At 51.4% G+C, this 26,034-nt stretch overlaps 1 protein-coding gene across 1 annotated transcript; it reads left to right on the top strand.

Moving 5' to 3' along the window:
• Positions 1–6: 6 nt before the first annotated feature.
• Kctd10 (potassium channel tetramerization domain containing 10) lies at positions 7–26,034 on the top strand. Its single transcript, XM_015500271.1, has 7 exons — positions 7–64; positions 5,637–5,850; positions 13,822–13,991; positions 17,323–17,409; positions 17,716–17,768; positions 19,251–19,446; positions 23,440–26,034. The coding sequence occupies exons 1-7, from the start codon at positions 62–64 to the stop codon at positions 23,662–23,664; spliced, it is 948 nt and encodes a 315-aa protein (XP_015355757.1). The 5' UTR covers positions 7–61; the 3' UTR covers positions 23,665–26,034.

Raw genomic sequence — 26,034 nt, 5'->3', positions numbered from 1 at the left:
GCTGGGTGTTTCCTGCCTCTCTCAGTCCGGATTTGGAGACTCCGTCGTCCTCCGACTTTTCATGGTAAGGAGGGTGGTGCCCATCCTGTAGGGTCTCTGGACGGCCAAGGGAGCCGGACAACGGCCGAGGGGGAAGGGATCGCGGGGAGCGGGTGCTGTGGCCGTGAGAGGAGAAGCGGCCGTGGGGGCTGGGATGGGGGCGAGGCCGGGTGGGGGAAGGGCCTTGGTGGCGAGTTGGCAGGGGCGGGGGTCTCTGGCTGTCGCGGATCCGGGACAGGCTGCTTGGGCTTGGGGAGTAGATGCATATGTGACTGAGTGGAGGGTGGCGTCTGGGGTGCTGGTGTCTGGGTGCTGTTTGAACACGGGAATAGAGTACTATGGGAACAAAGAGGTGTCATTGTAAACACATTTGGGGTGGGAAATGAGAACTTGGGGCATTGCGAAGGACAGTGGTGGGGTTCGGAGAGGGTGAAGTGGGAGTCCTTGGAGCAGAGCGCTTGGGGGTCTTTGAGGTGGTAGCTGGAGTCGCTGGGTTTGGAGGAAGTGGAGAAGGGGCTCCCAGGTTGGTCTGAGGGCACAGGCAACAGGGAGCCGGCAGGCGGGTGTGCAGGTCATTGCTTGGAATTCCAGGCAGGGATGCCAGGGTCTGAGGTCAGGGTACCTTCACCATGCAGTGGAGCCTCAACTGGCGCTTGGGCACCTATCCAGTCATTTCCTTTGAGGCCCTAGGTGGCCACACCTCAGGAGCCGAGTGTGTCTCACATTGCTGTCTCACCTGTGGGAAAGTTTCTGTTTACTTGGGATCCTCCAGGGTCTGTTCCTTGTGCTTGGGTGGGGGTGACCAAAGATCAGCTCAGATCCTCTTTTTCCTTGTTTGTCACTTCCCTAGAACATTGCCATCTTTAGGGAATATCACTCCCTGAAGAAAAATGAGTCAATCTGTGTTCCTTTTCGACGTGCTCTATTTTGTGCAAAATAAGGGCCATCTGAGCCAGTGGTTCTTAAACTGGTCCCCAGACCAACACAGCATCACTCCCTGGGAACTTGTTAAAAATGACCAAATTTTTGAGCCCTATCAATATGGTCCAGGACCAAGGCCCATTGATCTGTTCTCTTAAACACTATAGGGATTTAGAGTAATGATTTCCTGATTTGAGCTCTGAAATGAAAAGGGTGTGTGAGTTGGAGTCAGAGGGCTTATGGTTTTGATTATAGTTTTCTCCCCTAAAACGTGGCATTGATGGTAAAATCTTCCTCACTAGACTGTTGAGAGAACAGTCTCTCATTAAACTAAAGATGGTTCGTGTTTGTGTGCTAAATGGGAACACATTCCATGGAACACTTGGAATTGGCAGTAACTGTCTTATAAGCAAGTTTTGGATGCAAAATAATGCCACAGTTATGTGACTGATTCAACTTAGTTTGGTTGAAATGGAACAGCAGACTTTCTTGAGTTGTAGTAATGCCCTCGGTTTGGAGAAGTGTCAGGCCTAATCTAAATTAAGTTCCTTAAATTTCCCTGCTGTAAGGATCCCCACACTCATATTTTTTCTTCACAACCCCCTTGATTCTTAGATCAAGCTGATTAAACACTTTACTTAATGGTTGAGCTCTGGTAGCTACTGAAGAACTTTTGATATCGTTTGAGATTTGAATCACCTGAAGAATTTTTTACACTCTAGTTACAGAGCTGCCACCTCTACCCTTCTCAAAGATTCTGATTATCCCAGGCAGATACCAGTGTTTATTAAGTACACCCAGGAGATGGGTTCTATTAGCCAGGGTTAGGAACAACTCGTCTTAAAGCTTGAAGGGTAGGAGGGAAACTAAGGACTGGGTGCCAAGTGCTTTAACTTTCATTCCCTGCGGGAATTTTTGAAGATTATTACTTTAACACTCCATTTTACAAGTTAAGAAACAGAAACTTGGGTTAAATAGCTTATCTGAACGTCATGCAGGCAGTGGACTGGGATTGCCGTCCAGGTTTGTTTCCCTATACATACATATGAGATAGTAAAAGGAATTTGGTACTTTTTTTTTTTTTTTCATACTGTACTTGCTTGGGTCTCTGTTCAAAACAATGCTTTTTCTTCCCTTTGGCTGATTTTTATTTTTTTCAAGCATGCATACAGTTACTTCTTGCTTGTAGCTCTGAAGTGGGAAGGGGCCCTTGCTTTTATTTAGGGTGCTTTGGTTTGTTTTTAAGTGAGGGTCAGAAATTCACGGGGCCAATAGAGCCAGAAGTTGGAGAGCTTCTCTAAGACTTAATTATAGCCTAATTAAGGGTCTAGAACATCTTAAAATAGCGGCTTGCAATTCTTGGCTGCACCTTAGAATCATTTGGGGATTTTTTTAATTACCATGGGTTGGACCCAGACATCAGTATTTGTAAACTCCCTTGGTAATTCTAATATGTGACTAGGTAGAGAGCCACTGTTTAGAATCTGCAACAGTATATTCAGGGCAGATGGGAAGGAGAGAAGCCTAGACTTACCCATCTAACTGGAATAAACTTCTGATTGAATAGAGTCCCAAACCAATATCTCAAGTATTAATTACCTCTGTGCCTTGTAACCAGTTTTGTTTTCTCCCGTTCCACATCCCCAACCTCGTTAATAATGAAATCAAAATTTTGAAAGGAGCAAAACAGCAGGGTCCCTGTAGAGATGCAAGGGGAGACCTGGCAGTAGAGAGGGTTGCTGTGAGAGGTTTATTGTCCACTGCTTGTGTCCCCAGTTCACTGAAACTCGAGCTCAGGGACATGAACAACAGCCCAGGCCCTCTCTCCAAGACCTCTCCTGGTATTGGGCTGACTGATGAGAGCTCTCCTTGATTAATCTAGAGTCTCCGGCTTCATCAGGGTGGCTTCTGCCTTTATCTTATAGTAATTCAGTCTGTCATTAAAGCTAGAAAGGGTCTCTGGAGAGAAGATAATTTGAGCCTTTATGAACATTCCCAAATAATCACAATTTAAGTGTTTCCTGTTTGTGTGATGACTCTGAGCCAGGTTGTGCTGAGTGCTTTGTGTCTTTCCTGTGGCAGGGAGGCGAGACTGGTGCCCCTGTTTGATAGATAGAACTGGATTCATGCATCTGCTTGTGTTCCCATCACCATCACGTGGCTGGGCTGGGGACTGAAACTCAGGTCTGGCTCCTAACCTTTAACCACACATTGCCTTCCACCTTTTTTCAGAGGTCTATATTATACATCTAAGGAAGGGGTGGGCCTTAGCTCTAAGTATACCACAGGTGATGGGCCCCAGGCCAGCCACGATTTGCCCATGTCCTTCCCTTGTTCATCACTGATGCACCTTCTGGCTTTGAGAAGGGACCAACTATCTCTAGACAGTGGTATCTGAATCCACAAAATGGAAAAAAAAAATCACAGCTGTCTACTAGCATTTCAAAAAGTCATGAGGTGATAGAAATGAATTGCTGAGGGGGCTTGGAGGGTCCTTCTAGAGCCCTGGAGTATTCTGTTTTGACTGGACCAGGACAACACAGACGTACAAATTGATTACACGTCATCCAGCTGTATGCTTAAAATACACTTCATTATACGCAAATTACCTTTATGAAGGTACTGGACACCCAGGAAAAGTGTATGAAGTATACTTTGTCTTTTTTCTTCATGGTAGCTGCCTTGTAAGATGTTAGACCATTTTCCATAAACATATTTGGGGATACTAGAAAAGTATTTCCATTTTGGGGCAAATTTCCCTACCCCCCCCCCAAAAAAAAAGTCTCCTCAAAGCCACATAAGCCTTTTTCTCTCCAAGCTTCAAAATTTGGGGAACCTTGTTATTCCTATAAGCTACTTCTGTCATCACATGGACAGAGATTTTCTGTAGGATATGGTGTAGGGTCTCTGGGGACTGATTTCAAAGGGAAGCTAGAAGGGAAAGGTCATTGCTTCCTTGTTGCCTCTTTTTATGTCTGGCATCAGGCCACAGAGACCCCAGGTGAGTTCATCCTGACCTTTGAAGACTTCCCTTCTTGTATGTTTTCACTTGAAGAAGCAGGAACAGTTTAAAAAAACACTTACTTGCAGGAGGCTGTTTTGTTTTTCTCTGCAGAAATCTCACACAAGTTCCCCGGCCCCTCTTGTGTGGCTGGAGTTGGGGAGGGTTGGCATGTTGCCTGTGGATGTAACTCAGTCATGGCCTCTGCTATTATAGGTTGGCATTGTTTCATCCTCTATCCCATTTAAAAAAACAAACAAAAAACCCCAGCATTTCTGTTCTAAGTGTAAATGTAAAAAACACGTTGCTGTCCCTGGAAAAAATAGAAGGCATTAAGAACATAAAAATGATCATTTTTTCAGTTTAGTTCAAAAAAGTTCTGTGGCCTCAGTGTCCTCCAGTCAGAACTCACCAGGAGCATACCTGAGGTCACACACAGCTGTGTTTGGGTTTGCGTCTGGGTTTGCGTGTTTGTGGCACTGAGGAAGAGCTAAGGCATCTCAGAAAGAGCAAGTGGGACTCTGCCCTGCTCTGTGTTTCAAGTGGCTAATTCTGTGATTAGGTCTCAGAGACTCCTGTCCTGGAGGTGGGAGAACAGAACTGGGCCAGGTCTGTCCTTGGTAAGGAAGCAGCAGTTACCTGCATTAGGCTGGATGGGGGATGTTTGGTTGTTTGTTGTGGATAACGTTCATGTTCTTGTCTCCAAACATGAGTGTGGAATCGTTTTGTTCTTGTCTTGCGGCAGCACAGTCACAGAGTGGTCTCCTCACAGTGAAGTGCTGTGAACCTGGTCATGTGCCGTGGGAACACTGAAGCCTCCCTGTGAGGGCCAGGCCAGCGCCTGGAGGTCAGGGCCGCTTTCTCTTTCTCAGTGCTGGGCCCCAGATTGGGCATCATACCCAGCTCTAGAATTTTATCTATTCGTTCAAAAAATGTTTTCTTGGAGTCCCTGCATCTGGGCTGCAGTCTCTCTTCCCAGGCCTGCTTAGCTCACACATGTGTCTGTCCATTTATTGGCTGAGTGTGCACAGGAGCTGGCAGTGCTGTCAAGAAGACTCACAAGATCATCTTTTGAGGACAGCACTAGTCCAGGAGGCCTCTCGTTGTGTAGAAACCTGCTTCCAAGAGTTTCTGTGGTTTGGTGCTCAGAAACACTCCCTCTGCCCCAGAAGTGTTAGGCTGGGAATTGGGATCACTCAACTTCTTGTGAGCTTCCTTCATCTGAAATTCAACTGCAAGATGCACTTGTAATTGCTTGTTGGTATGTGGCAGTAGGACAGGTAGAGAGACCCAGGCAGTGTTTTGGGCCAGTTTGGGATTCAGCGAGGGCGTTTTTTTGTAGGGGTATTAGGCAGTCCCTGTAACACAGGGTCAGGGCAGACCCAAGCTGTGGAGTCAGCAGCCAAGGCCAGTGCGTGAGACTCTCTGTGTGCAGGTTAGTGCAGACCGGGAGATGCGTGCCCCTCTCCATGGGACAGCCAGTGCCCCAGCTCCACTAGTGGTTGCCCTCCTGACCCAGTTGGCCTCTGACTTTAAGAGAAGTCAGAAATCCAGATTTTGTGGTAAGCTCTGAGTTGCCAACATTGGGAGCACCATGCGGAACACACCTGGAGGCCAGGTTGAGCCCCTGGGCTGGAAGGGGTGATGGGGTGACCTGTGTCTTCTCCACTGGCAGGAAGAGATGTCAGGAGAAAGTGTGGTGAGCTCAGCGGTGCCAGCGGCTGCTACCCGCACCACTTCCTTCAAGGGCACGAGTCCCAGCTCCAAGTACGTGAAGCTGAATGTCGGGGGAGCCCTCTACTACACCACCATGCAGACCCTGACCAAGCAGGACACCATGCTGAAAGCCATGTTCAGTGGGCGCATGGAGGTGCTCACCGACAGTGAAGGTAAGCCACTGGCCGGGTGCTTCTGGTTGTGCATGTGTGTGTGTGGTTGGGGACCTCCGTCTGCTTCAGAAGACCAATATTAAATGGGCAGTTGCACACACAAGTATGACTTGCAGCTGTGTTTAGCGTTCTCAGAGTGTGCAGGGAGCCCCGAGAGTCCCAGGGAGACCCGTCTAATTTGTGGGGAGTGGTCAAGGTGAGACTTCCCTAGGAAGTGACATTGGAGCTGAGACCTGATGAATAAGAGTCACCTGGGCAGGGACTCCTAGAGTCTCCATCTGCTTGTTGCTTTGCTGTGTGCCTTTGAGAAAACCTCTCCCCGGGCCAGGCCTTGGCTCGATTCTTTGCAAACTGGAGGTTAGGCTAGCTGTCCTCGATGGTTCTCTTCCTGTCCTGTGACTTCAGAGTGACAGTCATCCCTGGAAGAGGCATAAGTAGTTTCTCTGGACCCCCATCCTCCTAGGACAAAAGCATTTGTCCTGACAAAAACTCACAGACCTGGATTTGAGCCCTGGCCTCTCCATTAGTATTCAGCGATCCTCACCAAGCGGCTGAGCCTTCTGATGCCTTTTTCCTTATCAATGCCCAGCTCTCATTTTGGCCCACAGGAAGGATCTGGAACATGCATGTTTAGTGTATGTGCTGCTTTTTTTATGGGAAGTCCTGTTAATAAAAAATAAAATTTTAAAAGTATTCCACCTGAATAAGCACCTAGCAGGCGTATGTCCTTACCTGGTTGGTAGGTTATATGAAGTTTCAAAACACCCCCGACCTTCATTCCTTGACCTGAGAATGCTTTAGACTAGGCCAGGCCACAGCATAGCTTTACCTATGTTTCTGAGACTGGCCTTCTGTGCCAGTTTTCCCCACTCTCCACTTTCAGGGATGTGGGCTTGGGAGAGTGGGAGAGTTTGGACACGTGCCTGTGAGACCAAGACCCTAAGCCTGTTAGGCCACGTCTCACTGTCTGACCTTTGTGGGGACCGCTGGCTCGTCAGGTGTTTCCCACTGCACCTTGGAGAAGGCCAGACCGGGAGTGGGGCGGGGCACTGGCTCTGCTTCCCCGTGAACTTGGGTTTCCCGTCAAGCAGCAGGTAAATCAGAGCCCCAGGGCCACTGTTGTACCTCACTGGAAAACACTTGGTGTTTTATGAGTGGGCGGCTCCCCTGGGCTGGCCACACCCTGCATTGCCTGGGAAATCCAGACAATAACCCCAAGCAGCAGGAGGAAGCAGAGGATCTGAGAACCCAGGATTCTTATGGTTTTTCTTGGGCCCTGCCCAGTCTCCTGGGCGGGGCTTAGGAAGAACTGCTGAGCCACTTGAAGGCCAAGTGGAAGCTCTTCTAGAAATCCCTCACCTGGGCAGTCTGTGGCCATATTACAAATGAGATGGAGTCTCCTGCCCCATCCCTCAGTTGCACAGAGCATGACAGTGCCAGCAGGACGCTCCTAGAGAGGCTGCCGAGGAACAGCCTTGCCCAGTGCTGCCTGCAAAGTCCAGCACCTCAGGAGAAGCAGTGTCATCTCTGACACACCGGTCACATACGTCATAATGAGTCCCTCTTATCAAGAAAAAGCTCTTGACATGGCATGGCATTTTATGGGTGTTATTTCACTTAATCCTCATTGTGACCCTTTGAGTGATTTGGAAATCGAGGCTGCCTTTCCAAGGGGGGAATTGGCATCGCAAGTAAAAATGCTTTTTCAAAAGCTGTGGGTGGGCTGGGGCTGGGCTCAGCGGTGGAGCGCTTGCCTCGTATGGGTGGGACCTGGGTTCGATCCTCAGCACCACATAAAAATAAAGAAGTGCAATAAAGGTGTTGTGTCCCACTACAACTAAAAAAAAAAAAAAAAAAAAAAGGGCTATGAGGCTGGAAAGGCAAATGCCCGCCCCAGGACTCACTCTCGTGACATCTGCTGCCTGTGATTTGACATGGGCCTGGGTCCCCAGTCAAACCACTGGAATGTGTGGCAGCCTTATGGGTCACGGGCTGGTTTTGTGCTAAAGCCCTTCAGGGGCCCTGTGAGGGCCTGAGCTGTCAGGTGGAATATTTGGTCCTCGGCCATCATCCCCATCAGGCAGAGCAATCCTGTTGCCCCCAGAGAAAACCCTGCACACCTGACCCACGGCCTGCACTTCCTGCATCTTACAGCTTCACCCTGGCCTGGGGGCAGCCGTCAGCTGTAGTGAAGTTTGCCACAAACAGCAATGTCAAGTGCACTCGATTAGCAAGCTCTACTGCTAGACTCAGTTGCCTAGGAAAGAACAGGGGCTTTGAAGGTCCAGAGCAGTGCGGTATCATGTTGCCGGACATCTCTAAAGGATGCCTGAGAGAGCAGCTGTTTCAGGAAAGGACCTGGGCTCCATCTGGGTGTGTGGAGGAGCCTCCATCCCCTTTTGCTCTCTGGCCATCTGCCTGTTGGAGCGTTGAACCATGTACAGGTAATTCCTAAACAGAAGAACGTGGGTGGGAGTTAGACCCGGGTCTGAGTCCTGGCTCTGCCACATGGTAACAATCACAGCTGACATTGATGGAGTTATTTCCAAGTGTCAGGCATTTTGTGCTCATTTTGACTATTTGCCATTTATTGGAATTGTGACATGGGGCAAGTGGCCTTGTCTCTTAGTCTCTTTCCTCATTTTGCAATTCTGGGCATGATGCTTTGCAGGGCTACGGGGATTGAATGGGGATGTTAGAAGACGCTCGAGGCTGGGCATGGTGGCCCACACCTGTAATCCCAGCTACTCAGGAGGCTGAAGCAGGAGGATGAGAAGTTCGAGGCCAGCCTCGACAACTTAAATGAGAACCTGTCTCAAAAAAGGGGGACAGGGGGCTTCGGTGTAGCTCAGTGGTACAGCATCTGCTTAGCATGCACTGAACTCTGGTTTTAAGCCTCAGTACTGGAAAAAAAAATGCAGTGCCAGATAAATTGATCAACGGGTATCATTATTGATATTATTGACGGCCTTAGTCCTCCCTGGGGTGGGGGTGTAGAGAGAAGAGGGAAGAACCCGCTGAAGAGAAGCAGAGTAGGAGGGGATGGCCCACCTTGGCCTTCAGGAGTGGTGTGCTCTAGTTGCTTACAGGGGTGGCTTTTCTGAGAGGCCACTGTGGCAGACAGCAGGCTGTACCCTGCAGTGCTGTGATTTTTACCTGAGCTCTTGTCAGCCTCACCGGGTCCTGTGGATTTGTGGTGCCTTTCCTAGTAAGAATTAGATTTCGTGTTGGCACTGTCCTGCAGTCGCCCGAGGTCCCTGCGCCTTGGTGTGGCACTCCTCCCACCACATGGTTTGGGTCTCACCTAGCGCTCTTGGAATTAGGGAGCGCATGAGCTAGATTGAAGAAGAGCCCTAGGAAACCACGCAATAGGTAGAAAGTGTCACCTGTTCTGATGGGTCCTGTCCCCACTGGTCTGTTCACCCATCTCCCTGCCAGACGTGACCTCTTAAGGGTCACTGATGGATCTTAACCTTGTCATCCAAGGACTTCAATACTGATACCTGTGTCCTAGCCCAGAGAGCCAAGTATTGCTATGGCGTTGAGACCTTGAGGAGCTCTCTAGATGATACTACTGTACTAGGGTTGGGGACCACAGGTGTGGATCTTTCTAGGTATTTTACTATAGCTGTTTGTCCCTATACGATGTCCTGCTGGTGTGCTTTAAATTGTATAAACGGTGTACTGTGTGTGTCTTTCTTTGCTTTTGCTTATTCAACATTATGCTTGTGACTTGGAACCATGGAGTTTGATCATTTCCCTGTGGTGGAGTTTCCATTCTAGAAACTTGGGGAAGGCGACAGAGCCACATGCTGTTAGTGGCTGTGTGCATTGCTTTCAGCGTCTACCATGAAAAATGTTAGTGCTCCAGAACATTCTCCCTTGCACACGTTTCCCAGCCTTTGCCACGTTGTGGTGCATGCAGAGGATCCTGTCTTCACCTTGGGAGGTGAGGCAGCTCAGGAGTTGCAGTGTTAAGAGCTCACCCACTCCCGGGAGCTCTGCCCCAAAGTGTATTCCCAGAGGGCAAATTGGGACCAGCATCTTCAACTTTATAAGGTATCGCCTCATAAAGGTGGCGCGTCAGCTTGCCCTCCTCACAGTGGCTGGATTTTCGCCAGCACTGGGCACTGGCAACCTTTTAACCTTGGTCAAGCTGGTGGTTTTCATATGATAACCTATTTTATTTCCCATTTCCTAATTTCTAGTGCATCGAGTATCTTTTTATGGTTGTTGGTGGTTTGGGTTTATCTTTGAGCTGCCCATGTCTCGTTTACACGTTTTTCATACTATTTTGCAGAAGTACGCACTCTGGATCCTGTTTCTTTGTGGTTGTGTGTTGCTTCTCTCCCAGCCTGACTTGACCTGTCATTGCTTTTTTAATTAAAATCGCCTTTTGAGACCTTAACATTGTCCTTGGTTTTTACAGTCAAATTTTTTGTTGTTGTTTTGTTTTGTTGTTTTTGTTTCTTCCAGTGCTAGGGGTCAAACCCAGGGTCTTGGGCAAGTCAGGCAAGGGCTCCATCACTGAGCCCCAGCTACACCACCTCAGTGGTGCGCAGACATAGGTGACTTCTCTATCGACCCATGGGACATTGTCAGTGTCTGGGGATATTTTTGGTTGTCACAGCTGGGAGTGGGAGTGCTGCTAGAAGCCCAGGTCAGTCCCTCTCCCCCATATCAGTTATCCAGTCCCAAATGTCAGCAGAGCCAAGTTTGGAGGCCCTGCCCCTGATATCGGTGTTCAGGAACGAGGCAGGAGGCGGGTTCTTGGAATCTGAATTTGGAAGCAGCAGCTCAGGTAACTTGTAAGACCGAGCAAGCCTGGGAGCCACACAAATGTAGAAGTGTTTCCATATGGCGAGGAGAGCTCTGTGAACTGTCCCCAGAGGAAGAAAGGAAAACCAGGGACGAGACCTCCCAGGGAACGGAGTGCGAGGCGAGCTGTAGGGGTGGGAGCCGGGAGCCAACCCCAGCACCCCTGGCCCCAGAGCAGCCTTCTGCCCTGGCACTCTGGGTGCCACACACACTCCCTCCTGGGTTTGTCCCCTCTAGATGCTGCCGCTGCCCTGTTCTTTAATGACAATGACGAGACGTGTGAAGGTCTCATTGTCAAAGACCTAGAGCAAATTTTAGTCTGCCAACAGACGTGCCGTGTGCGCTGTGTACATCTGGCGCCCTGTCTTTGTGCTGACCCTTTGGGATACACTGCTCTTGGGCTAAGGTTGTGGCTCAGTGGTAGAGTGCTTGTCTAGCGTGTGTGAGGCACCGGGTTCAATCCTTGGCACCACAGAAAAATAAACAAAATAAAATAAAGGTATTGTATCCATCTAGAAATGAAAAAAATATATATATTAAAAAAAAAAAAAAAAAGAGGAGGAACTGCTGCACAGAACCTGAGTGAAATGCTGATGCCACCTAGCAGGTGGTGGCAGAGCTGAGTTCCAGCACAGGCAAGGGCTCCTAGCCACTGTGCAGTGCTGCTTGATGTCCCAGGGCCCAGCCATCCTGCCCTCTGGCCTGGACCCGGAGACCTCCTTAGGAGCCAGTGGCTCCGTGGCACCAGGACAGACGCCCCACCGACAGGAGCTGCTCGACATTCGTTTGATTTTCTGAGCGCAGCCCTGTGAGCTTTTCTAAGGGACGGCTTCCTGCTTGAAAGCCAGTCAGAGTGCTGACTGAAGCCTCCTGGAGAGAGCGCCTGAGTCCTGTGCCCTTATTTGTCCAAAGTATGATTCCTTCGCCACAAGCATTTCCTGATGACATTCTTGAGCCGGAGCCCAGTGTCACGGTCGGCCTCTTCATTTATGGAAACTCTGGGCTGTCACTTGGATAATTGATTTCGGGGCCCTCGCTCTTGTCTGGCAGCCGAGTGGCCCACACTTCAGAGGCGGAATGTGGACGGTCTCTTCCTGACAGCCGAGTTGAACTGGCTGCCGTTTCTCTTTAAGCCCAAGGTTCTGCCAGTTCCCAACTTGTCCTGATGGTTCTGGTTCTGACCTCCCCACTGACCTCCCGGGGACTCTCTCTCTGTGGAAACACAGGGAGTGAACCTCCCCCAAAAGATCAGTCGGGAAGATAATACCATCTTTCCACACCTCGCCAGATTTTTGGAAAAAAATATTTGATCCTGGGTAACAGGTCACAAGCTGGTAGCCCACGGGCCCAGTTCAGCCTGGACCTGCATTGTGTTTGTCATGTGGTCCTTGCTCAATTGGTGACTTTTTCTTTGTAAGTTACTTGACAAAGGAGATTCACAGAAGAACCTGGTTTCTGGCCTTTCTTGGAACAGCAGGGTGCAGGCATCCCTAGCCCCCATTCCTGCCGGCCACCCCTTGGCCAGAGGTGAGAACATCCCTGGGTGGGGGCGGGGCCGCGCTCCAGCTGCTGCACTCATTTCTGCAGCTTGCAGGCCCCTGTGGACAGCTGAATCAGGAGGATATTAAGTCCATATTTTGTTGCCTCAGATGTGGAAAGAAGCGGGGGGTGGGGGTGGAGGGACATGTGGAGGTCACGGTCGGGGCAGGGTGAGCGACCGTTGCCAGCAAAGGCCTCTTCCTTTCTCAGCACCCGGGGTGGCTCCAGGCTGTGTCTTCTGGTGTTCCCTCCAGCTGGCACTCTCCCTCCTGCTGCACTCGGGACACCATGGTGGGTGGCAGACCAGGTGGAATACCTGGGAGGGAGGAGGACAGCCCTTTCACAGAAGGCCCAGGGCCAGTGAGCTGAGTAGTGTCGTAAGTTTCAGGAGAGGAACATGGAAGTAGTCTTGTTACCAAACTCCCGATTGTTGCAAAAAAAAAAAAAAAAGAGAGAGAGAGAAAGTGCACTAAGGTGAGAGGGGCTAGGCAGGGGCTGGCTGTGGGGGATGGGTACAGCGAGGTGGACAGGCTGTGCCTTGGCATGTGAAAAAGGCAGATTTGCTGCTCTCCACTTGTACTGCCCTCTGCCTCTAATATCCAGGGCCCAGGGATTTGAGGAGGACTCAAGTAAGGGAAGGGGGGGGGCAGGAGTGCACGTGTCATCCCCTTTCCCTAAACTGGGAGCAGAAGGGAAGGAAAGGGGGGAATCAGAGGCCTGATTCTGTTTAGGCCTCCTAGCCACTCGGTGCTGGCATTTTGTCCCCGTGAGGTGGGGCAGAGTTGGTGAAGCCCCTTGCCTGACGTCATCCCGCTGGTTGGCACGGCTGAGGCTTCACAACTGGCTTCTTTTTATACTCATCATTGTCTCTCGAGATGGTCTTTCTCCATCGCCGTCTTCCCAGGCTCAGTCCTAGCTCCTCCACCAGATGTCCCACCCAGGAGCGTGGCACTGCAGGGGAGGGATCTTGAACCCCCTCAGGCTCTCTAGTGGAAAAGCAGCAGCTAGTGACAAAATTTAGAGAATGTTGGGAAACAGCGGGGTGGTCTCCCTGGCCCCAGCCCCTCAAGAACTTTCACTGTGCCTGGTTCCGGTCAGCAGGTGGGAGTAGGACACTTCTCTCTTCTAGTTAAAGCAGGTTCCATCCCCTGAGTGTCGGGCTGCTTGATGGCCATCTCCTGAGTTCACCATTTATGTCTCACTGCTGTCCCTGGTCAGTAAGTGCTCGTTTCAGGAGTTGTAAATAGGATTTCCTGTGGTCTGGAGAGTGTCTGGGTCACCCTCAGGAGCCTGAGGTCACGTCACAGTCTGGAGACAAGTCTGTGTTCTCCTAGTAATGACTCTACTGCTGCAGAGTCTGACTGGCACCATCCCCAGGAGCCTTCCTCCTGTCAGTGGATGTGGTCATTTAGTCCCATTTGGAACCAGGGGCAGAAGACCGCAGGAATCTGGGGTTAGGCCCCACAGGCCGCGTCAGTGCTGTCTGCAGGAGGCAGCTGTGGCTGCAGCGCTCTGCTGCTGCTCTCAGGAGGTGGAGGGGGCCAGGAGACACCCTAGTTCTGCTCCGTACCTCCCGTGGGAACAGTGCCTCATAACCACCCCCTCCCCCCGCAGGCTGGATCCTCATTGACCGGTGTGGGAAGCACTTTGGTACAATACTCAACTACCTTCGAGATGGGGCCGTCCCCTTGCCCGAGAGCCGCCGGGAGATCGAGGAGCTGCTAGCAGAAGCCAAGTACTACCTGGTCCAGGGCCTGGTTGAGGAGTGCCAGGCGGCCCTGCAAGTAGGCACCCCCTTCCTGCATGGGGGCAGCAGACATACCTGCCTTCTTCATTTCCCTTCCTCAAAATGGGGGCTGTTCCTCACTCAGTGAGACGTGGGCGTTCACCCTGGGCCTCTCCCCTGCAGTCAGAGAGGCCTTCCTGCATTTCCTAGGCCACCCAGCTACTCCCTGTCTCAGTCCCTGTGGTGTTGGGTCATCTCACATGCACATGTAACCCCTCAGTAATGATAGACCCCTCAGGGTGTTAAACTGGACCATTTTCTGGATCCACTTGGAACTTGTTCTGGATACATTTATCATTGTTGGGAGCCCAGCAAAGTCTTTACAGACAGACGCCTCTCTCTCCTGGCTGGCCTGGGGCAGGACCATCGGGGTCAAGTCTAGCTGGAGTCAAATGCTACAAAACAAATGCTTCTAGACATGGCCGGTAGCCTTTTGTTTCAAGCACAGTCTGCCACAGCAGAGAGTCAGAAGCGTCCCTTTGGGCTGTCAGAGGCCCACATGTGTGTGTATGTGTGGGGGGGGCAAGGCTCTTGTTTATGTTTCCCCCATGCCACATGGCTGTATGTGACCCTCTACTGGAGCAGCACCCTAATGCCAGGCTCCTGGAGGCACTGTCCTTGGCTTAGAGTGGCAATCCAATGAAGCTAACAAATGTTGCAGCATTTGCATCATTGACACTTCATTGTTAGGTTTGTTAAAGTGAAGCACATGTCTCGTCGAGGAGGTCAGATGGGACTGCACGGTCACTGTGGAAGACACCACCCCTCACCCCAAAACCGCCTCTTTCAGCAGTTTTTTGTTTTCTTTTTTTTTTTTTTTTAACATTTTTTTAGTTGTAGTTGGACACAACATCTTTTTTTTTGTCTTTTTTGGAACTGGGGGTCGAACCCAGGGCTTTGCGAATGCAAGGCAGACGCTTTGCCACTGAGCTACATCCCAGCCCATGGACACAACATCTTTAATTTATTTTTATGTGGTGCTGAGGATCGAACCCAGTGCCTCATGCATGCCAGGCGAGCGCACTACCACTTGAGCCCCAGCCCAGCCCTTTTTCTTTTCTTTCTTATTTCCACATCACTTGCTTGCACTGCTGTGTATGGGCTTTGCAGTTTTCTGGGTTAGCTGCGGGCATTACTATAAAAAACAGGAATTTAGCTCATACACCACCCTCCCCCCCACCAAGCCTTCTCCCAGAATAGTTTGTAATCGTTTTGCTTGAACCAGTATTCAGAGTTTACCTTGTGCAGTGTAAACATGGTGAACAGTTCAGCCACAGCTGATCTACTGTCTTGGTTTCCCAGTTGCTCATATTGGACGTTCAGACACATCCCGGGGCCTGTTCCTCTTTGACGTGGACGCAGCCCTCTGGGGTTCTTTCCATTAGGCTGAGGCTCAACCCTCAGGGCTGCCCTCCTCTCTCTCTTTCCTCCAATAGCTCTCACTTTACCTTTCTGTTCTTTCTTGGCCGTTTTTATTTTTTATTTTTTTTTACTTGTCTTTTCAAGCCCTCTTGAAGTTTTCATTTCTGCCGCTCTTTTCCCGGGAGCCTTTTCTTGTTCTTTGGAAGCCGGTTTCCACAGCCTGCTGACTTGTTCCCGAGGCTGCTGCATCTGCTCTGTCTTGCTGATGATGCTGGGTGAAGTTTCCTTCCGCTCCCTTCGTCTTCGGACTTCTTCCCCTGCTTTGTCACCTTTTATGTCGGGCTCTCACGTTGGAGAGGCTTCCTTGCATACTCTGACGCTCTTGGCTTCCACTGAAGCTGAAGAGTAAGATTCTGGGAAGGAGGGGCAGCCTTTGTTGTCGTTGGCTGGATGATAGGTTGACTTTTTCAGCGGGGATACAGATGTCAGACTCCGGGTGCCTTTGGAGAGCGCATATGGCAATACTCCCTGGAGAAGTCCTCCACTCCCCTGCTGTGTGTGGGGTGTGCTTGCTGGCTGCCTCCCGGAGTCTGAGGAAAGAGGCTGGGACTCTCCACACCTAGCATGCAGCTGCTCACCTGTCCCCACTGTGTTAGTCAGCTTTCTCACTGCTGTGACTAAAGGACCCAACCGTCAAAATTGTGGAAGAGGAAAAGTGTATTTGGTGCCTCATGGTTTCAGAGGTGTCAACATAGAGACAGCAGGCTCCATTCTTCAGGGCTGAACACTATGGTGGAAGAGTGTGGCACAGAGAAGCAGCTCACATGATGATCAGGAAGCACAGAGAGACCCAACTCTCTGGATGCTACAAAATATATCCCCCACAGCCATGCCCCCAGGAGCCACCTCCTCCAGCCACACCCACCTGCCTCAGTTACCACTCAGTAGATCCCATCGGGAATTAATTCATTGATTGGGTTAAGGCTACAGCCCAGTCTTTTCTCCTTCAAACCTTCTTGCATTGTCTCACATGTGAGATTTGGGGGAACACCTCATATCCAAACCATAATACCCACTTTTAGAATAGTAACAGTCCTGTGCTGTCCCCTCTTATGCAAACCACTCCAGAAAAAAATGGGCCTTCCTTGCTGAGAATGGTGGCACATGCCTGTTATCCTAGTGCTCGGGAGGCTGAGGCAAGAGGATCACAAGTTCAAAGCCAGCCTCTGCAAAAGCGAGGCCCTAAGCAACTCAGTGAGACCGGGTCTCTAAATAAAATACAGAACAGGGCTGGGGATGTGGCCCAGTGGTTGAGTGGCCCTGAGTTCAATCCCCAGTAGAGAAAGGAAAAAAAAAAAATGGGCCTTTTTTCTGTTAGGGGAGAGGGAAAGGACGCAGATCTTGGGGTCTCTCTGGTGCTTCTGTGACGTGCCAGCAATCCTCTGCCCTTACTCCACTCCCTCCAGCGTTCAGAGCTCTTCTCCAAGGACTCTCTGGGCTTCTTTCCTGTCTGCCAACTTGAGTGTCACTTTCTGCATCTCCGTGGTCACCACTCACCTGAGATGTTTCCAGACTCCGGGTTTTGATGTCTCTCGTCTGCTGCCCTGGCGCCTGTCATTCCTTTCCTCCTCTCTTGTCCTCTGAAGTCATTAGAGTGGGATCGTAGGAGCTTTTGATTACCCATGTTTCACCTGCCTGTTTGGTTTTGAGTGTCATCTGGGTGGAGAAAGTGTGTCATTGTTGTTAGCATTCACTCAGCACCTCAGACTGGAACAGCCTTCGCCCAGGACTGTCCGGAAAACGACTCCTCGTCTTCCCCGACCCTAGTTCCCTGGTGGGGAGAGTCTTCCCCTCCCACTGCGCCTGCCCCAGCTCCCTCGCCCAAGCCTGTCTTTGCCTGGCATCAGCTTAAAAAAATCCAGTGCCCAGCAGGCCTCCTAGGCTGAAGGCATGTTTTGTTTTGGCAGAACAAAGAAACTTACGAGCCTTTCTGCAAGGTTCCTGTCATCACTTCATCCAAGGAAGAACAAAAACTCATAGCGACGTCAAATAAGGTATGTTGGCTGCACTCTCCTGTGCTTTCGTTAGCTACCCAAAACCATGGGGATTCTTCTGCCTAAGTTCCGAGATCAAACAGTGTGTAGCTGCCTGAGCGCGGCCTCACGTGGCTCCAGAGAGGGAAGCTGCAGCTCATCTCGTGTCGCCCCGCTGCTGGGCCACACAGTCCCCTCCAGCCAGCAACCTGTGCTTGACACCTCTTTGCCTCATGGCAGGGTCCTGGCCTTGGGGAAGTCTGCAGCTCAGCTCCTTGCCCCAGCGGGCCAAATAACTGTCGTCTTCCTTTTTCCAACAACCCACAGCCCTCCGTGAAGCTGCTCTACAACAGAAGTAACAACAAATACTCGTACACCAGGTAAGGTGGCCGACAGCAAAGACACTGGCATTCACTAGGAAACACACCAGCCAGGCCAGCCCCTGCAGATGAGGCTCACCCCTGCGTCTCTGGAAGGGGGTAGAGAGGTGGACAGTAGTTACGACTGTGAGATCCAGTTTTCATGTGCCATAAGGTTCACTTTTTAAAGTGTATACAGTTCAGTGGGTTTTCAACTTCTCCACAAGTTCTGCAGCGTTCAGCACTGTCTAGTTTTAGGACATCTTCATCACCCTAGAAAAAACCTTCTACTCCTTAGTAGTCACTCGTCATTTTACCTCAGTCCCTTCCCCCTCCCCCCAGAGCCTTAATAACCATGAATCTACCTTCTGCCTGTGGATTTGCCTGTTCGGGACATTTCATCTGAATAGGATCAGGCAGAATATTGTCTTTTGTGACTGGTTTATTTCCCTTAGCATAATGTCCTTAAGGTGTACCCATGCTGTAAAGTGAATCAGTGTGTCATTTCTTTTTGTGGCTGAGTGATTGCATTGTGTGAATAGACCACATTTTGTCCACTCATGGGTTGATGGGCGCTTGGGTCATTTCTGCCTTCTGGCTGCCGAGTGTAATGCTGCTTTGAACGTTCATGTGTAAGTGTTTTGTGTTTTCATTTCTCTTGCATAAATACCTAGGAGTGGACTTGCCAGGTCACGTGGTAACTGAGCTTAGTCATCAAGGACCTGCTAAACTCTTTTCTAAAGTTGCTGCACCCTTTACAGTCCCACCAACAGTATGTGTGGGTTTTTAGAATGCCTTTTGGCTCTCTCGGGAATATGTGGCTCTAAATCAGGAATTTGATGGATAGAGGGGGAATTTCATGAGGTTATTCAAGGCCCAGGAAGTGACTTAGGATCAAAAGTCTGCCTTGGGCAGTTCCATTCTGCCCCTTCTGGGTGTCAGTGTGGTGCTGTCCCCCACTGGTGCCTGTGGCCAGGGCCCCCACATCTGCAGCATTCTGTCTCTGGTTGTGCAGGGCAGGCATGTGTGCCACTGGTTAGGAACATGGGCTTGGGGGCCAGAGCTATTTTTTTGAGGCCTAGCTCTGCCATTTATTAGTTTTGGCCTCGGACAACTACCTAATTGCTCTCTGAACTCGGGGCACTCAACCACTGAGCCACACCCCCAGCCCTATTTTGTATTGTATTTAAAGACGGGGTCTCATTGAGTTGCTTAGTGCCTCGATTATGCTGAGGCTGGCTTTGAACTCACGATCCTCCAGCCTCATCCTCCCGAGCTGCTGGGATTATAGTCATGCACCACTGTGCCCGGTGACAACTACCTAATCGCTCTTTCTTTTCCTTCTTTGAGCAGTGTGTACTATGGTGCTTTCCCATGGGATTGTTGTTAGCTGAAATGAGATAAGGGAGACAGTGACCAAATAGGATCCAGTGTGTTGAAGTGCTCAGCAAATAGTGGCAGTTTTTACCAGCTCCTGGTCACTTACTGGATGCTCTTTTGCAGCAATTCAGACGACAATATGTTGAAAAACATTGAGCTGTTCGATAAGCTTTCTCTGCGCTTTAACGGAAGGGTCCTGTTCATCAAGGATGTCATTGGGGACGAAATCTGCTGCTGGTCTTTTTATGGTCAGGGCCGCAAGATTGCTGAAGTGTGCTGCACCTCCATCGTCTATGCCACCGAGAAGAAGCAGACCAAGGTAAGAGGACAGTCCAAGAGAGGACAGTCCTGAGTGGCTGCTCTGAAACACAGGTGTGGAGCACTTCTTCCACTCAGACAAAATAAAGGAGGAAAGGCTTTTAAAACGCCTTCCTGTCTGTGGCTGTGGAAATGAGCACTACCTTGGGGCCTTGGAAAGATGTAAATGTAGGTCTGGGAGAAACAGTAGCGAGAAGCAAGTGGACACAGTCATGCTACACCCCAGTCCCTTGCCATGCACACGTGTGGTCAGATTTACCCCTGTACCTCTGTACCGGGCTGTCGGCCGGCGTCTTCTCTGACGCTGGCAACCCTTCTGACACTGTCTGTGCCATCCCGCCGCCGCCTCCATGCGACAGCCCACCAGCATGACCCCATCAGGTCTAGCTCACCAGAGAACAGTGCCGCTGTCAAGACCTGGTCCTCAGCTCTTTAGTCACGACCATCTGTGTGTCCTCCTGCCTGCTGACCGAGAGCTGCCCTCCGCCTGCACAGGGCCTGCATGGCATTCCTTAGTTCCCACCTGGGCCACACGTGGCTCCGACTGAGCTGGACTCTAGATCCATCTTTGTATCCTCCTCTCCCAGGTGGACCTGGTCTCTCCCTTGGCTTCTGCCAAGCCAATCCGTAGAGCAGAGCGCACAGCAAGTGCCGCTAGACCTCTGTCTGCACCGCTGGTCACTGGGCTTGACTCTAGGTCTTCTGCTTGCCTCCCCTCCTCGGGCTGTGAGAGTAGGCTTGCTTTCTTTTTCTTTTTGCTTGTAAATACACTCTATCTTTCATTTCTCTCTCAACCCATCTGTGGGAACTCTGCTGACTCATGCGGTCAGTAGGTCTGCCTTGCCTCTTGTCACCCACATATAGCCTGTTGGCCTCACGTTCAGCTCGCTGTTGCTCCCACAGCTTCAAAAAGCACATAGTTCTGTGGGATTTTGGAGCTGGCCTCAAGCAAAATGCAAATGAAAGAAAATCACAGGAAAAAATCACAGTAGAAATCTGAACCTTGTTTCATTGATAACTTGGTGAAAATTTAATTCACTTACAGAATTAGACAGGTCCAGTGATCTCCATCACCTGTCACCTGGCTGCCCTTGCTCCCCCTGTGGCTGAGCTCTTCCCTACACAGGATTGACTTGTCAACCGGCTGCATTCACAAGCATTCAGGATGTATCCTAAAAGAAACTGTCTTCAAGGGAGCCACAGAAGTGGTTTTCCCTCAGAGATGGCAGGGGACCTGCCTGCTCCCCTTGCCATAGCTACAGGCCGTGTCAGTCCTGCCCTGTTTGTCTTGTGGACTCTCTTTAGGGTGTGAGTTCCTCCCATAGCTGGACCTCCACGTTCTCATGGTCTGGTTGTTATGTATCTGGTTTGCCTCTGCGAGCATCACAGGATAATGAGTGTATTAAGTGGAAGATACTGAGTCTTCTCCTCTTAGAGCTTAATGGGGGGCAGAGGGATTTGGAGATGAGTGGTTTGGTCCAGCTCTTTGTAGACGAGCGGGCTGCTCTGAGCTGCCCTGAGCTTGTGTTTAGGAAGCCTCTCAAGCCAGGGTCGGGCCAGGGCCAGGGCCCCTCGCCTTGGCTCCTTTTGCTGTGTAGTCTGTGCCTTAGGGTTCACTGTACCCCAGGGGAACCTGTGACCGACTTTCCAGGGAGTCAGGTTAGGGTGGCCCTCGTAGAAGAGGCCACTCCTTCATCTAGCCCAACTTCTAGGAGGCTGACACGTTTTGTTGTTCAAGTCACTGTGCAGGTGTCCTGTTGTGGTGGTGTTTTAGTAATGTCCTTCTTGGCACAGCACTCCACGTGCTCTCTGGCTCTTCAGTTCTCCACGCAGCTGTCCTGTCATCGATGGGAAAGGGCGTGGCTTGCTGAAGTTGAAGTCCACGCAGGTGTTTGGTGCCTGTGTTGTCCGTTTGGTTCTTCGTTCCGATTCACGGAAGACCTGATAATAACTGAGCACAGAATTCCGCTCTCCGTTGGTCTGTCTTTCTGTCCTTCAGACTGGATTACTTCTGCTGGCCTCTCCTGTCGTGGAGCCCTTCCAGTGAGCTGAGGGTCCCCCGGTGTTGGCTTTAGTCACTGTAATTCTCAGTTCTGGTTGTCATTTGGCTCTTTCTACCCCATCCCTTGCTGGGGCTTGGTGCTGCCCTCTGCTGGAAGAGCATTGCTCTTACTCTCCTGAACACTTTTACAATGGCTGCTTTCAGGTTTTTGTCAAGTAATGGATTCCAGCACCTTGTGTCACCCTGGCACTGGCACCTGTTGGTGACCTTTCTCCAGGAGCTCAGGTTTTCCTAGTTCTTTGTTGCTGAGTCATTTTAATTGTGTCCTGGACATTTTGGACGTCATGCTGCTGGGCCCCTGGGTCTTGTCATTTCCAGAGAGAACGTTGGTCTTTTTGCTTTGGCAGTAGTTGACCCAGCTGGGTTCAGGCTGCAGGTTCCAGCCAGCCTTCCGGGATTGTGGTTTCAGCAATAGCTCAGTTTTCAAGAGCTTCAGATCTGTCCGTCTTTGTGCTCGTGCTGTGGCCAGGCTGTGTGGGCAGTGCCCGTTGCCTTGTCCGGTCTTCCCATCTGATGGTGCTGTGGGGGGCAGGTCCTGCGGCCGGGGTGACTCCAGGCATCTGTGCAGCCTTAGAGAACACTTCCTCAGGCTCCCTTCCTCCCAACGGCCTGAGCAATGTCAGCTTCCCTGGGTTTTCCTTTCCACTTGTCTGGCCAGAGGGCCAGGGCCTCAACTACCTCGCTCTGCTCCCCACTTCCTGTGGCTGAGCCTGTATCTGAGGCCACCCAGTGTGAAGACTGGGGGAAAAAATTGGCAGGGGTTCTCCCCAAGCTGCTCAGATCACAGCATTTCTCCTCAGAAGGGAAGGTCCTTGGTCAGGGTGTGGCTCACGGAAGATGGCTTGCCCAGCGAGTGTGAGGGCCTGGGTTCGCCTCCGGTTGCCACAGGAGAAAAGGCCTCTCTGAGTTTTGACCCCTGCTGTGTATGGTTGCCACCACAGGTTGGCTGGGGCTAGGGTATGAGAAAATAGAGGCAGAATATCAGGGAAGTTCCCTGTCCCCGTGCCCCAATATAGACTATATTCACCCCTCTGGCCACAAGTGACCTTCTGGAGTTTTCTCTGTCCCAGTGATGGTTTCAGGCTGCATCCGTGCTGGCTGCGGATGGTAAACGTGCTTCTGCTTAGGGTTTATTTACCTCCAGTACCCCCTGCCCCCACCCCCACCCATCTGTGCCCCGCTGACCTCTCCGAGTCTTGCTGAGCTGCTGTGCGTCCCCTCCTGGCTTAATTGCTTCAGTGAAAACAGGGTGGGGTGGCTCACTCATCTCCCCAGAACCTCAGAATCCTGCCCTTTAAAAGCCGAGTCTTGGTTGTGAGTCACATATCTGGGACGAGCCGTGCGCCTCCTCCTCTTGGAACACTCAGCACAACCCCTTGCCAATCAGACGATCCTGTGTGCTTCCCGGGTCCCCAGCTGGCGCTTGTTCAGAAACAGTTGCTTCACAGCCTGCTCTAAGTCGAGGTGGACATGGGTTCAGGCCACAGTGTTAGTATCAACCTCTTGGGGACGACCTCAACGCCCATCAGTGGCCCCTGCCTGATCGCTTCGTCCTAATCCCTGAGGTGGCAGAATCTCCAAGCCAGGCCTGGGACAGGATGGTACATGGGGATCTCCAGGGTGGCCACCTTTGTGTGACCGTGCGGAGGTACACATATGTTCACACGCATGGGTGTCAGGGTAAAACGAAGCCTGGCCTCAGAGGGAAATGGGGTGTGGGAGGCCTGTCCACCGTGTCCCCTTGGTGTCTGGTGAACGTAGCACTGTGTGCAAGTGTCGTCTACTGCAAACAAAGGCTGCCTTGACAGTGGCAGCCTTCACTGTCACCCCAGGCCTGTGGGGTGCTGGTGGCCTGCTCAGAAGTACAGGTGGGAGCCAGCTCAGGGCTGGGGGTCATGCTAACCTGCCGCCCTGTGTTTTGTGGGGATACAGGTTGAGTTCCCTGAAGCTCGGATTTATGAGGAGACCCTGAATATTTTGCTGTACGAGGCCCAGGATGGCCGGGGACCTGACAATGCACTCCTGGAGGCCACTGGTGGGGCTGCTGGCCGCTCTCATCACCCAGATGAGGATGAGGACCGGGAGCGGGAAAGGATCGAGCGTGTGCGGCGGATCCACATCAAGCGGCCAGACGACCGGGCCCACCTCCACCAATGACCAGGCGGCCCAGCCACCCTCCCGCTCCCGCCTCCCCGCCCCGCCACACTCAGACCCCGTCAGGCTTCAGGCCCCTCCACCCCCTGGGGCCTGAGGTCCTTCTGTAGCAAGCCACGTGGTTATTTTGCTGTTTCTTGACCAGGCGCCTGGGTGGCTTGGACCCAGGCGTTCGTGCCCCTTTGAACCAACCGCCGGAGGCTCTGCGTTCGCAGGGAGCCGAGTCTGCGAGCCGGGCTTCCCGGCCTCAGAAGAAACGTCTGAATGAGTGGAGTGTTGAGAACTTTGTCACAGTATTTATTGTTGTGGGTGTTGACTACCTGTTAGGGCTCCTTGAGTGACTGACACTCCCTAAAGGTTCACGTGACAATTCCTCGGGGGTCCCTGCACTGCCTGCTGGGTGACCCTCCACCCTGCGCAGCCTGCCTCCTGGCTCCTAGGCACTGAGCAGGCGCTCCGCGGCTCTGCGGAAGTCCCTTGTGTGACAGGGCTGTGTGCTTGGCACTTACTGACAGGTACAGCTTAGAGCAGTGCAGCTGGGACCTAGGGACTCCTTGCTCCCAACTGTCCCGTAGCCTAGGCCTTCAGGGGACGCCTCTAGCTGCCTTGAGCTTCCCTTCTGGCTCCTTCTCTGACTCCTGCCCCTCCGGGTTGCTGTCCTTGACCCACTCCATTCCAAGAAGGTCACCAGGTGTAGCTCACAAGGTGCCGCTCCAAGGGCCCACTCCTCTCGGCCCCTTCCCCGTGGAGCTGAGCTTGTCTTAGCCTCTGTGGTGACAAATTAAGTGTGGCCCCAGCTGCCTTGCCGGCTTGGCATCAGGCGGGGACCCCTCACACCCGCCCCAAGGGAGCTTGTCTATCTCGGGTGGCTTCCCTGCGATGAACAGCCATCCCCTGGAGAGCCCCTTGTGTCTTTCTGATTTCTATACAGAATACAGTGGCCATTGGTGAACAGGTGAGGAGGTACAGATACCTTTGGGTCCCTTTTGTGTCTGAGTTCACGTTTGTTGAAGGAATGTGTGTGACTGTGGGTGGGGATGTGTGCGTGTGGCCCTCGGTGGCCCAGGTTGGAGCCTGGCTGTGGCCGGTGCTTGTGTGGGATGGACTTTCTCAGTCACCTACCTCCCAGCTCTCTGTGCCTGCACAGGGACAGCAGTGAACTGTGACTGACGGATGGCTGGTTGAGACGAGGTAAAGTAGTGACAGGAGAGGTGTGTGGCAGGGACGATGGGTCTGTGTGCTTCCTAAGGGACCGTTGCTGTTGTATACCAAAGGTGTCAACATGGGCAGCCTTTGACAGGCGTGTTCCTAAGGCGGTTGACTTTGTGTGTGTCTCACGGGGTTTGCACCTCACCTTCCTGTGCCTTTCTTTTGTATCCAGTGGTGACTTTAAAGTAGAACTTTAAAGCAATCATGATGAGCCTGAAAGTCACTTCCAGTAGGCGCTTTGTGAACTGTTGTGTGGGGAACTTTTCTACTAGGCCATTTGCATTTTATTAAGTGCTGGGACAGGGAGCTTACAAAACGTTTCGTGAATATTTTATACTGTGTGAGTTTTAAACGCCAGCCTGTCACTGGGGTTAAACTTTTTTAGAAAGTTCAGGTGAATGTGAGTCCTGATGTTTTCTAGAGGAATGGAAAAGCCATGTGTGAGTTGTTCAGTGAGCGTTTGTGTGAGCGAGAGCTCAAGGCGCGTCTGATGGGCCCTGTGCCTTGGGCCCTGCCTTCCTTTTCCTCTGACCTGGCACCTATAGTTTTTCGTTGTCGCTTCCCAGGGATTTTGAACAGGTCTATAAAACATTCCATGGTGAATAACACTGTTGGCTGGTCCAAGTTCTGCTATCAAATACTCTCTACAAAGACCTGATCTTTCTGATGCCAGCACCCAGGGCAAAAGTCAGTATTTCTGAACCATCCGAGTAAAACAGTGGCCCTGGGATTGGTGAAGAGGAGGGTCTTATTATGTTGTAGTTGCTTAGCCTTAAAACAAATGGGAACAGCTTTTGGTCTGTGGTGATCAAGTTCAAGTCATCTGACTGTGGTGGGGGCCTGTGCCTCTGAGCGCGCCTGGCACATCCTCCTTTGCTGCTTCCTGCGGCTCAGCTGGCTGACCTCTGCGGCTGCCCCACCCCTGGTGTCCGCCTGCACCTGGACCCTCCAGCTGCTACCCGGCATCCTCATGGGACACCGCTCGCCTGTCCCTCTGGGTGTGCATTGTCTTTAGGGCTCCACCCAAAGTCTCCAACAAGTTAAGCATGCCATTGGCTTTCCCGTCTGTGCTGAAGAAAATGCGTAAGTTCTAGAAGTGGACACCTCCTTGTGCAGGCATTTGTGGGTCTGTGTAAAATAAAAGTCCTATTCTGCTTCTCTTTC

The sequence above is a fragment of the Marmota marmota genome, unplaced genomic scaffold, assembly GCF_001458135.2.
Source record: "Marmota marmota marmota unplaced genomic scaffold, marMar, whole genome shotgun sequence".
Classification (NCBI taxonomy): domain Eukaryota; kingdom Metazoa; phylum Chordata; class Mammalia; order Rodentia; family Sciuridae; genus Marmota; species Marmota marmota.
Note: the sequence above shows the minus strand (reverse complement) of the source record. Positions and strands in the feature narration are given on the sequence as shown.

Coding starts and splice junctions, on each gene's coding strand:
- Kctd10 (XM_015500271.1), top strand. Junction 5,851..13,821: donor GGTGCTCACCGACAGTGAAG/GTAAGCCACTGG, acceptor CTCCCCCCGCAG/GCTGGATCCTCATTGACCGG. Junction 13,992..17,322: donor AGTGCCAGGCGGCCCTGCAA/GTAGGCACCCCC, acceptor TTGTTTTGGCAG/AACAAAGAAACTTACGAGCC.